Consider the following 13,266-nt stretch of genomic DNA (forward strand, 5'->3'; position numbering starts at 1 on the left):
CTGAATAAATAAATTGAATTGAAAAACATCGATGTTTTTATGCCATCGATTCCTCTTGATCGAAACATCGATGTTTTGAGGAAACTTGACAACTAGATTAATTTAATTCTAATTCTGAGAGTTATAAGCCAATCATCGTAAGATCATTACGACTCTCGGCTTTTTAAAAATTCTGAATAATGAATCCACAGAAGATGATGTAGCAACGTAGTAGTCACTGCGAAGGCGTAGCGAATTGGTTGGAGCAAATTTGGGAAGTCGTCTATCAGCTACCACAAATTCCCGACGAGAGTCTGCAACTAAAATCGCCTATTCAGTATACTAACATAGGTTTAAATTTAAAAATCGTGTTATTTTTAGAATCTATGCTGGGTTTAATTGTCAGGATAACGTTCAGTTTATTATTGCACTTAATAGAATTAAAAATATAGATAAATAAGATAGATAGATAAACGATGGTGGGAATTCCATCGCTAGAGACACCTAGCGGCAATATGACGTACTGTTGCGACGGTGGGAATTTCATCACTAGAGGCATCTAGCGGCAATATGACGTACTGTTGTGACGGTGGGAATCCCATCGCTAGAGGCACCTAGCGGCAATATGACGTACTTTTTTTTTTTTTTTTAGGTTGAGGAGGGAAAATGCTTTTACGCACACAGGTAGCTAGCCTGTAGTGTGAGACTCCTGAGTTTATCACAGACTACTCACTAAAAAACCCCCTCTACTCTGTTGGACACAGACCTGGAATTGTTTGTCACATTACTTCAAGTCAGGCCAACATGTGACCTAAGCCCACAGGGCTCGCACCGTTTCTGGCATTATTTATTTTTTGACCTACACCGCATCCCGGTCGAGGTCAAGCTTCTTGGCGCGGAGAACACCCTGGATGTTAAGTGACACACAGGTCCAATTGTCCTCACCCTCCATCATCATCGGTATGACCGTGTCCACCGACAGCAGTCCTACGAACTGTTGAGCCTCTAGGCGGGGCCTTTCCCAATGCTGGCAGTGGAAGAAAGTGTGTTCCACGTCATCGGGAATGCCTGGGCAGTATATGCAATCGGGTGACACGGCTTTGCCCATCCTGAACAAGTACGACCGGAAAAAGCCGTGACCCGTCAGAAATTGGGTGAGGTAGAAGTTCACCTCTCCGCACCGCCGATTAACCCAAGGTTGGACCTGTTGTATCAGTCGCCTGGTCCAGAGCCCCCTTGTCTCCTGTTCCCAGCTCTCCTGCCACAGCTGGAAGGTCCGGGTGCGTTCCTCAATACTTGCCTGGTCCTCCCCACGGCGCTGATAAATTGCCTTCCTCTCCGCCGCCAAAAGTTTGACGGGGATGACTCCAGCAACCACCAGGACGGCGGGTTCGGACACTGTTCGATAGGCAGATGCTACCCTTAGTGCTGCCTGACGCTGCACTCGGGCGAGCCGCATCCTATATACCTCCTTATTGAGAGCGTCTGCCCAGACCTCCGCACCGTACAGGAGCACTGACTGGACCGCAGACATCAACAGCCTTCTGCGGCTGGACCGTGGACCTCCGACATTGGCCATTTATATGACAATATGACGTACTGTTGCGACCGTCAATGCTAGTGATTCCTAGCGCTCCTAGCCGTGAATAGACGAACTGTTGCGAAAGCCAATGCTAGTTTGTATCTTTTATTACATTCGTATACGGCTACGGCATTATTGTTATTATTATTGCATCAATGTGTTATTACTGTTGTTAGATTAAAGTATTCATTACCTGTATTAATAATATAGCTATGTATTTTAGACGGTTGTTAGTGTATTGTAAAATATCTACAACAAAAATGATGTTGATGTGGTTTAAACGACATCTAGCTGTGAGACGAATTGTTGTGAACGGCAATGATAGTGAAAATAGTGATAGCCTAACTACAAGCAATTTCTTCAATGCATTTTTTGTTAAATTATTTAAATATTTACTTCCCCATTGTGAAGGAACTTCTACTGATTTGGCTCACTCAGTCCTTGATAAATTATAACTTAATAGTTTAATTTGTGTAACAAATTGATAAGAGCCCCCACGCTTCTTGGTTTGGCGATTATATAGAGATTAAAGGGGTAGTAAAAAAACGAAAGCCAATAATTTGTATAACTCAATTCACAAATCCCATTATTGCCATTTCCAACAGTAAACACCTTTTATAAATAAACAAATAATCAGCCACTACCCACTACCCAAAGAGTGATTAACACTTTTTAGCGAATTTCCCTATAAGGAAGTAGCTATTAACCATAGGTGGAACTGTAAGACCTAGACCCGGGACCGATTTACTTTTTCATTTTGATGTCCCCAGAGGCCAAAAACACCGTGAACGCGTTAACTTGAGTAATTTTAAGGCGGGATAAACTTGAAAAGTTCGCGAACCAGCATGATCGGAACTGGGAACGGGGTTTTATGAGGTAAAAAATCGTTTTTCTCATTTTTAACCCTCAAAACACACAATTTCCCAATTTCTCTCTAGACCTTTTTAAAAGAGCTTAAAAAACAAATAATTTAGTAGGCCCTCAGTTTTTGTACGGTTATGGTAAACAGTTGTAAATTTAAAATTCCCATGTTATTCTTATTAAGAATATTGTAAAATGTAGTTTCCTTGTTTATGGACAAATTTTGATCAAACTTGGCAAATTTATTTATTTTATACTAAGCTATTAATATTTTACAAAAAATACACTTTATTAGTTATCTTGTACGTGCGAGTATGTGTATGTGTATGCGTGAGCAGTTTCCTGTGCTGATTATTTCAATAGTATATTTAATCTACATACCTTCCCAAGGCTTGATTTTTTTTTACGTGCAGCTTTTGATAAAAGTTTGAATATTGTTTCCTATTATTACTATTTAGATTCAAAGTTGTATATAGTTCATCATGATAATTGTATCTCGGATTTACATTACCTCACCATTCTATTACATACATATATGTAGTAATTATCTATTAGATTCATAAAAGCGATTACGCAAAAAATAATACATTTTTTTTACGTCCAGTATTGTCCTTTTGATAAAAGTTTGAATATTGTTTCCTATTATTACTATTTAGATTAAAAGTTGTACATAGTTCATCATGATAATTGTATCTCGGATTTACATTACCGCACCATTATATTACAAATATGTAGTAATTAGCTATTAGAATAATTATAATAGGGATTACGCAAAAAATAATACAGGTAATAGTAATATATTTTTGTCACAATTTAATGTAATTGATATTCTATGTATTTGTTATTATATAGTTATTTCACTTGATGTTTGCGACTCGGTCCCTGCACTCTGGCTTTGCTTCGCATGAACCTAATTTCAGATTATTTAATGTTAAAGTGATATGTAATGTTTATTTATTCTGAATAAATTAATTGAATTGAAATCATCGATGTTTTTATGCCATCGATTCCTCTTGATCGAAACATCGATGTTTTGAGAAAACTCGACAACTAGATTAATTTAATTCTAATTCTGAGAGTTATAAGCCAATCATCGTAAGATCATTACGACTCTCGGCTTTTTAAAAATTGTGAATAACGAATTCTCAGAAGATGGTGTAGCAACGTTGTAGTCACTGCGAAGAGTGGTGAACTCGACTCGAAGTCGAACTGGCGCTGGGGCGCTATCTACCAGGTGTCACTAACATTCGCGTTCGTAACAGTTTGTTTAACTGCCGCTAGGTGTCTCCTAAGTTGAATGTCCAGCTCTCGCTGTGATTTTGTACATGCAGTATATGACCACCCCAATTTGCTCTAACATCATTGCGATTGCGAAGAAGATAGATGATGTAACATAATTTTTCTTCACAATCGCTCTCAATTATAGCACCTCCCGTTCCTCATCACTAGTGGCGAGAACCTCTTGTGCGAAGGAGTGGGAGGCGTGACGTCACTCTACTCTTGAGGGAACACCATTACGTTTAGATATAAAGTCAATGCCATTACCGTAACGAGACACATAAATTCCATCAATATTCGTGGCGTTGTTGCTAGCGTCTCAGACTGGTAATCGAAGGGACGAAGGGTCTCCGGTTCGAAACTCTCCGGCATCATCAACTTTCTGTCCAAGATTATGCTAATTTTTTAATTTTAACTTTATTTTTTAAGAACTATTTTTTTATTAATAAACCTTAATTTGGTTTTTATTTTATATTTTTTATTTTTTAAGAACTATTTTTTTATTAATAAACCTTAATTTGGTTTTTATTTTATATTTTTTATATTATCAGCAAGTTTGGTTAGGTTATGACGGTAATTTTTTTTTATAAAAAAAAATTAAAATTTATTTTATACAGTAATTAAAAATTATAAGTAAACCGTCATTTGATTTTTACCTTAACTTATATCTTTTTTTATATTATCAGCAAGTTTGGTTGGTTAGGTTAGGTTATGACAGTTAAATTTTATAATAAAAAAATTTAAGTTAAAATTAATTTTATAGTTAAAAATTTTTTAAATAAAATTATTTTATAATTAAAAAGTTAATTTTTCTAACTACAAAGTTATAAAATAAATTTAAAGATTTTCTTAAATTGGCGTGAGAAGCTCTCCCACAATTACCCACCCCTTCGCACAAGAGGTTCTTGCCACTAGTGATGAGGAACGTGAGATGCTAGTGCACGCAATCTGCAGTTTTATCCATTGTTTGAAAACAATCTGCAGTTTTATCCATTGTTTGAAAAGCCGAGAGTCGTGCCTCTTACCTGAGGCCGATGATTGGCTTATAACTCTCACTAGATGTTCCCTGGAGGACCAAAACTCCAGAGACATGGCCGCACTAGAAATGAAATGAAATGACTTATTTGCCGTTGATCATGTATGAAATGGGCATTATCATATGACTAATACAGTTAATTAAAACAGATTGTCACACATCTATATAACTAAAATCTAATTTCTATACATGTATTAAGATATTCATATGTATCGTAAAAGGGATTGTCTAAGAGGCAAGCAGTTACCTACCTTTTTTTGAAGATTTTGGGTGTGCAGGTCCTTGCCGATTCGATATAGAGACCTTCCCTGGAGAACAAAAACCCCCCACACTGCGCCGTGACGGATAGAGCTGGGTTCACAACGATATGGTAGGCATACGGTTATCGATCGTCGTAGTATGAAAAGAACTACTATCGAATATCGTAAATCGATTGGCTTCCATAGCGCCAACCAACCACCCAAAACGTAAAAAACAAGTTTAGCTGCTTGATGTTTTCCAATTTGTATTTTATTTATATAAATGCCATCATATTTACTTATTGTTTGTAAAACAGATTGTAAATAAAACTTTGTTAAAAAAACCAAACCAACTAACACCGACAGGCAGAAGAAGAGAGAAGACAGAGACAACAGACAACAAAAACTACAGAATAGGAAAACATTTTATTTAATTATGTTATTTAATTTATTCCAACTTTGTTCCTTTTGATCAGTTTCATGGTGCATGGTGCATTATTATGGAGGAAATACTTATGCAAAGGACATCTAAACGCTTTTAAAAGTAAGGGGGGCGGTAATTATTTATCTGGCGTTAATTTCGTAAGTTACTGGAATATTAATTTTAAAATTCCTCCGTAATTTAAGTTCTTAGGCTATATATTCATCATGCTGGTTATCAGCCTTACTGTAATTGGATAGTACACATTTTTATTGGCAAATTTTATGCCAGGTTCAGATATTATGTTGTCATAACAACTCATAACAATCAGTAAAATTTACTGCACTCGCTTCTGGCTTATGATCAAAAACCTTCTAAAAGTACATTCTCACTCACAGCCCCTTATTTTCTGTGTTCAAACTCATCAATCGCCTTTTGCTGTTGTATAAGCTTCAAAAAATCTATACTATCTATCTATATCTCTATCAAAAAGCTCAAATCAGAGATTAAAATGAAAGGACAGAATTTCACACATGGAATAACACATTAGTGTTATATGAAATCTGCAGATTCTACTTTTTATCAGACGTTACACAAAAACTTATTTTAACTTGATTTTACATTAACTACCTAAGACTAACTTCCTAAGATTTGGTTGTTCTATTTTATAGAGATTACATTTCAGGAAGATTTGTCAAGCTGGTACTGAATATTGGACTTTACAATTTATATGCATCAGTTTGTGTTATTATAAAAGACATTAGTGAATGCAAGTTATTGGAACTAGGAAGGAAATAAAGAGTACAGTAATACATGGAAATTTAATCACTTAAAAATCTTAAATTTACAATGACTCAAATCAACATTAACAATAACTATAAATATGATAAAACAACACGATTATAGAAAGACATTGCACTGAAAAAGTATTCAACAGACTTCTTAAAAAACTTTTCAGGAAAAAAGGATCATGTGTTCTTACACACTTCCAATTTTATTCTTGCATAAAAGGTTACAGTACACTCTTGATTACCCGAGCCCTAGTTATCTGAGCTAAGATTATATTCCGATCGGGCATTGCCTGCTTGCATCGCCTATTGCCAGTCTTTGTCATATAACAATGTTTGGATAATGACGATTGTGTCAAGTAATTCAGGCCAAACTCAAAGAAAAAGTAGTTTTATACTTTTATAAACTAGAAAGATTTACCACATTGTGTTTTATTGACAAGTTTTTTATAAACTAGAAAGATCTACTGTACTGTGTTTTTGTTAATACGAGGAGTTTGAATTAGAGTTTTTCAAGACAATTTAAGAAGTGTTGAGCATGTTTGGATTATTGTTTATTTAATAAAACTGCCTTATTAAAAAAAATGTTTCCATGAAAAAATCGATTTATCATCTTTGATTCACTGTGAATTATTAAAACAAACATTTTACAAGTCTATGACTTCTTAATGTGGTACCGTAACCGCTAACCTCAAAATCTAAAAGACCACGTTATCTGAGATTCTCAGTAACCGATGTAGTCTCGGTCCTAACAACCTCGGTTAATCGGGAGTGTACTGTAAAAATATTAAAATTAAATTCAACATTAATTCAAAGAGATACTTCTATGTAAAAATAAATATGGCTATCTTAAATACTTTATACAATATCTTAACTAAATGAGAACATAATAATGCTACTCAAGTTACTACATATATACAGTAAACACTCAATAAATGATTTAATGGTAACGAGTTACATGATAAAAATTTGTTAACGTAGATGATTAGTAACGGATGAGAGAATATTTAATAGCACATAGTAAATTAAAAATGTTGAAGTGCTAAAGGACAACGTTACTATAGAATCTATAAGGGGTGAATATTGCATTATAAGGCTACGAAATATCGCAAAAGAATATGTTCCAAAAAGTACATTGTTAATTTGCATTGTATAAAATCTGGTCCTGGTAAAAATAGTTCACAAAAAGGAAATTGGTTGTATAATTAATTGAGTTGTTCTATTTGGATTTTTCACACTTAACATTTAGACAATGACAAAATGCTAGTCAGTCACGGATGTCATTTGACTAGTGACTTGGTAAAAATTCCATTTAAAAAAAAGTCTTAAAATTTTGGGGGTAAAATATAGTAGAATGGTTTTGAACTGCTTCTTAACAAAATTATACATTGAAACTACCCAAACAATGACCCCCAGTTTGTTCTGAACTCAAAGGCATGAATTGTTATTTTTTGGATGGTACAAATAATTTGACATGATATACAAATTGACCGCTTATCACTTAAAAAATAAACAGTTTTCCTGAAATTCGAAATTTGTTTAAAAGTACATTTAAAATTGAAGCCAAGTGTTCCAAAAATGTAATTTTTTGGGGTTTGGGTTTGGTACTCTTTTGTACAGAGATAATAATTTTCTAAAGTACATTATTTTTTTATAAACAGTAATAATCAATATACTGGCTAAGGATACGTATAAAGTTATGGTCCTCAAGTAATTATTTATTTATAATTTCCACCTCTCTATCAAACCTACTAAACTAAGGCTTCAAAATGAAAATTCACTATTTTATTATATATTATTGGATAAACAGTAGTACTCAATAATATACTTGTTGAACATACATATAATGTTAGGTACTTGAGATATAATTTAATTAACATATTTGAATAACAATTGATTTTTGCGGACCAATACAAAATTCTATATGATTTGTAAACACTACATTGAATTTTCATCAACTAAAATACATCGTATAAATATTTAGATAAGTGGTTATATTAGCTTATTGTAAATTACCACAATATTTCATAAAGAACCATAATCTAAAAGCACTCATACAACTAACTGAATAGACTCGTTTGAAATTTCCATCGCTCTACCAAACCTACTAACAAAATGACTTGAAATCTACGGTAAAATCATATGGCACTAGTATGGCAATAAATAGAATACAATAAGTTAAAGCTTAAAATGGTTATTTTATAAGGGATAGGTAGTAAGTTTTGTATGTAAAAGTCTTTGTAAAAAAACTGATCACATCCGTTTTAGTACCTTTTTGAACTCAGTAGATAAAGAGGAGCTAGCTGGAACATCACATTACAGGTTACACTGAAAAACCCTGTGTTTCCAGTGATCCGCTGTAATCATAAGAAATATATTCATTTAAGAAATTTTGAAAAAGTTTTAAAGTTATCATAGCATAATTTTGGAAAATCACAACTAATAACAATGAAATAATTTCACTATATTGGAAAATGTATAGGTACATTTATGCCACTTTTTAAGCGTTGTGTTAAATCTACTCTAACTTCTACATATTTAATAGTTCTTTTTAAGATATTAGCACTATTAGCAGCATCTAACCTTTCACATGGGCATCTGTCCACATGGGCTTCAAAGACAGTGAATCATATACAAAAGAAGAAACTAAAAACAAACAAAGAAGAAGAAAAGAAGACATGTTCATTCAGAAGAAGAATGAACAGGAATAAATTTTAAGGAATGGTATTCTGACTTTAACCTACATAGCTGCCTTAGTTTCGCAGACTTCTGCGCAAACAAGTGAGCTACTACCTATCAAGGTGTATTTTTGAATAGTTAAACTAATAATTGAGATTTATGGATTAGAAATTGTTAGTAAAATTATTTACAGTAGGTACCATCTATACAGATAGAAAATCAATAGTTTACCAAAAGAGTGCTTTATATCTGTGAAGAAAAAATGTATTATAACGTCAAAGCATTATGGTGTGCAGTGGCCTTTCTTAAAAAGTGGTACAAATATAGAATTTCCAAGTGATATACAAATCTTACGATACGATAAGTAGACCAGTCAGTTAGGTTGAAATTTGTATTGAATATTAAAGCAGAATATAGTTTTCAGTTATGAATGGGTAAAGTTAGTGATAATCGTAATTATTTAAAGCCCCTCTGTTAAATGATTTCTAATTTCAAGTTTGATTGTTAAAAGGGAATTTATACATGCTGTGATCAGCAATATTAGTCTTGCAATATTAGTTGCTGATTTAGAGGTACCTGAAATCAGGGCCGGTTCTAGGAATTTTTCAGAGTTAAGCGAACACCCAAATCAGCACCACCTAGAATTCCCCCCCCCCACCTCAACCCCCATGAACATAAGTTAACCCGATTTGTGAAATTTTTTTGGGAAGAACTTTTTTATAAGTTTAGGTTAGAAGAATACTTGCAATAAAAGACTTTTTTCGGGAAGTTTCTTGTTGTGACAAGTGGCGCTGAGCGCTTATCTTGACCATGAGTCATGAAATGAAACCCACAGGCGCCACGCTGTACGCTGCCGAACATCTGCTTACTACAAATCGAAACTGCAATTTAATGCCTTGAGTTGAAGTGCTGTACAAGTATACACATTTTTCATGTGCTGTTGGTACAAACAGAATAAATGCTTTGGATTGAACTCTGAACAAATAAAAATTAAGTTGTTCACTTGTCAGTAAAGATGTTTCCAATTTTGTCTTCTGGAAAAAAATTGTGTCCTGTTGGCGCCACTTTTTTGTGACGCCATATGCGACCGCGTAGTTCGCGTATGGGTTAAACCGGCCCTGCCTGAAATTTAGAGGATAGTAAATTAATATCTAGTTGAAAGTGTATTAAAATTCAAATGGTTAAAGAGGAGAATATCCTGGTGTATACAGATAGTCTGGAAAGACCAGGGGGCTGCTCATGCTCATGCAATGTATGTTTTGTGGTCATACCTGCCATTGCATACAGTTCACTTGTGTGGTCTGAGATGGCCCAATTCGGGAGCTTTGCTGGACCATCTTCACAGCCTGAGAGTGATTTATCTTTACCAGGTAATTATGAGCAAGGCTGTATACCAATTTCAAGGTGAAAACCTTTGGGTGAACACATATGAACTGTGAGTATTATGCCGCTGGAGGTTTTTAGACAAGCCGATCTGCTTCTGCTTCGGAAACTCATTCAATGTTCTTCCATCTTGGAAAGAGTGGAGAGTGTCTGGAGGAAAGCCTCTTCCACACTTGGACTTGGAATGGTACACCAAAGCCTGCAATTTAATTGGATGGACTTATGTCTCCATATGGAAATACATCCAAAGGTCTTCAAAGCCAAGATCACAACGATCTTAGAATGTACCAAGGAAGAACTTGAAGCAGAGTTTCAAGGAGATGAGCATTTCCATCTTAGCAGATAGCCAGACAGTTTTGAAGGCATTGGAAATTTGCGAGTGCAATTCAAGATGGTCTGGGTCCTCCTCACAACCATATGTGCGCTGTCCAGGTGCAAAAGGTGACGCTCCATTGACACTTAGGGATAGAAGTGCATGAGGATGCTAACAAGCTGGCAAATTCAATTTCAGCTTCATACCTCATAGCCAACAGCATTTCTGTGGAATTTCTCATGGGCATGTAAGTCATATCATGGACTCAGTCCTTTCAACTAATTTTTTACAGTGGCAGTTTAATCTCCTCCATAATTGGGATTAATCTGATGATATTTGCATCTTTTTCAGCTTTTGCAGATCTTTAACAATTGCAAAAACTTGGATTATATTGCTGCAGATGTCACTAAAGGAGCTTAGACTATCAAAGAAGCTTTTGTATTGAGAATTGAATCATCCTGTTCCTTGTTATATGTAAAGATGCAAAAGTCTGTTTGAAGTTTGAATGATAATGGCCTGTCATTAGTCCTGCTTTGATTTATACAAAATCAGCTTTTCAGATATACAACTATTGTGCCTTAATTATATCAATTCAACAATGACTTTAGGATAGCTAAACTGGCTGGAATCATGGAAAAGCACATAGTAAAGTAACAAAGAAAACAACAAAAAGACATAAACTAAAACTAAATCTTGAAAAAAATATTCATGTTAAAATTAAAATAACAGAAGTATACATACAATAGAACAATCATACAAGAGAACAAACATACAAAAGAACAACCATTCAAAATGAGCTTAAAAATGTAATGAGATATGAATGAAAAACATATGGTGAGTTTTACATCTTGATCAATGAAAGAAGTTTTCAGCGGTGAAACATTTTCAATGAATTCCTTTTGAAGACAGACACTAGTCTTGAATTATACGGACCTCCCCTCAGCCGATGCTATGTGGAACCATAGCAGATTTTCTCCACAATGGTGAAGATTCTGTCGAAGTGTGGACGGTTTTCAGGCTGGTACTCCCAACAGCACAGCATGAGCTGGTAAATTTCATCTGGGGTTCCTTCAGGGGCTGGCATTCGATAACCTGGGGAGCAAAAAGGATTCATTATGAGAGGATGTGTCAACAATTATTGCTAGAAAGACATTTATATTTAATTGATAGTTAAGAAATATGGCTTTGAAAATTAGTACAGACTGAACTGTAGTGAAGGCTCATAAGGTTTGATATGCAGAAATTACAATACCAATAATATAAAATTATGGTAAACAACCAAGAAATAGTTACTCATTAATGTCATGACAGGGGTTTGCCCGATACTTAATTTTATGAAATATCCACAAACAAGCATTCATTGGTTTATTCTACATGACGACAAATGTTTTTGTTTAGGACTCTGAATATCATGATAGCTAATAATAATTTACATATTATTCCTTGAAACAAAATATTCCTTTGGCATCAAGAAAATTTACACATGAAGGAGTAAATTCATATTTTTTGCCATATGTCCTTGTTCTGTCTAGAAAAAAAGACAGCTGAAGTCTGATTGTTTGATGATTCCTAGTTTACCTTGATCGATTTTCTCTCTGGCTTTGGAGTTGGAGTATCCTGGATATGGAGTTCCTCCCTTGGCGAAAATCTCCCACATTAAAACTCCATAACTCCATACGTCGCACAAACTGGTGTATTTACCTGAGGAAAATCATTATGAAATAAAAAAATAACTGTGATTATTGCAAGTCACAAGAAATGGAGTAACTATTTTGTTCCTAGACAAATTAGTTAGAGTCATAGCTAACAGTTGGCGTGATAAAATAAAGAATATAGCAAACCCTGATGAGGAAGTTTGTTTTTTGTTGCATTCTCTTTGTAACAATATGTCGGAAATTTGTGTGACTGGGTAATACTAATTGAATTGGTTGAGCATGTCTGTGGAATAAGTTAATGGAAGAGTGGTATGGATGCGTGAGGATTGGGACCTGGAAATATATATTAACAAATTACTATAAAGTTGAGAAATTAGGAAGGGCTGTTAACTGTCTATTTTAAAAGAAAGGTTTTTACCCTGAGGTTGATCGTGCCCATTGCCGTTAACACCTTAAGCCAGCTTTGATGAGCTGTGATTTGAGTAATTTATAACATGAAAATCTTATAACTAACCCACTACCTGAATATGTAAGAATTGCATTTACAAGATTACTGATTGATGAACTAATCGTGTAAAATGGAACCTGATAGAAGTAAGGTAATTTGGCAATTAATTAATCGAATTGACAGCACATAATTATTGAACAATTTAGAAACATGTGAATTTAGACCTTGTTTCGACAAGCTGATGTCGGCTTCTCTTAAGGAGAAGACAATTACTTATGCAATTAATTATTAATTAATTATGCAAATTACTTAGATACTTAATACTTATGTTTATTTTGGAGCTGTCAGCAAAAGATTCCGGCGATGTCCAAGAGCCAAGGCGAACGAGAGAGATTTCTCGTATGGTCGTTGTTTTTAGTTCTATTGCCGTTGACAGCTGATACGCTTAGGCCAGTAAGTTGTTGCTCGCGCGCTGAGAATATATATATAAAAGTGACGTGCACGGCACATCTTTGTACAAAGCTTTGCCAGAACACATCTCTTGTATATGGTTAAAACCACTTGTGTGTCATTTTGTCAGCAGATTTTATATTAAGGAATGACA

At 34.6% G+C, this 13,266-nt stretch overlaps 1 protein-coding gene across 5 annotated transcripts in view; it reads right to left on the bottom strand.

Annotated features, from left to right (window-relative positions):
- Window positions 1-6,198: 6,198 nt before the first annotated feature.
- LOC128998064 (tyrosine-protein kinase Fer) overlaps window positions 6,199-13,266 on the bottom strand; it is a 66,540-nt gene continuing 59,472 nt past the window's right edge. For 4 of the 5 annotated variants that reach the window (XM_054424037.1, XM_054424039.1, XM_054424038.1 and 1 more), the window contains 2 exons: window positions 12,138-12,260; window positions 9,557-11,651 (listed from right to left, as the gene is read on the bottom strand). In XM_054424037.1, coding sequence (XP_054280012.1) covers window positions 11,509-11,651; window positions 12,138-12,260 — 266 coding nt within the window. In that variant the 3' untranslated portion in view covers window positions 9,557-11,508. Of the gene's footprint in view, window positions 8,542-9,556; window positions 11,652-12,137; window positions 12,261-13,266 lie in introns of those variants that run through there. The other variant, XM_054424036.1, reaches the window with a different exon arrangement.

Source organism: Macrosteles quadrilineatus, unplaced genomic scaffold (genome assembly GCF_028750875.1).
Source record: "Macrosteles quadrilineatus isolate MER2022 unplaced genomic scaffold, UCM_ALF_1.0 Scaffold_7__1_contigs__length_78375512, whole genome shotgun sequence".
Taxonomy (NCBI): domain Eukaryota; kingdom Metazoa; phylum Arthropoda; class Insecta; order Hemiptera; family Cicadellidae; genus Macrosteles; species Macrosteles quadrilineatus.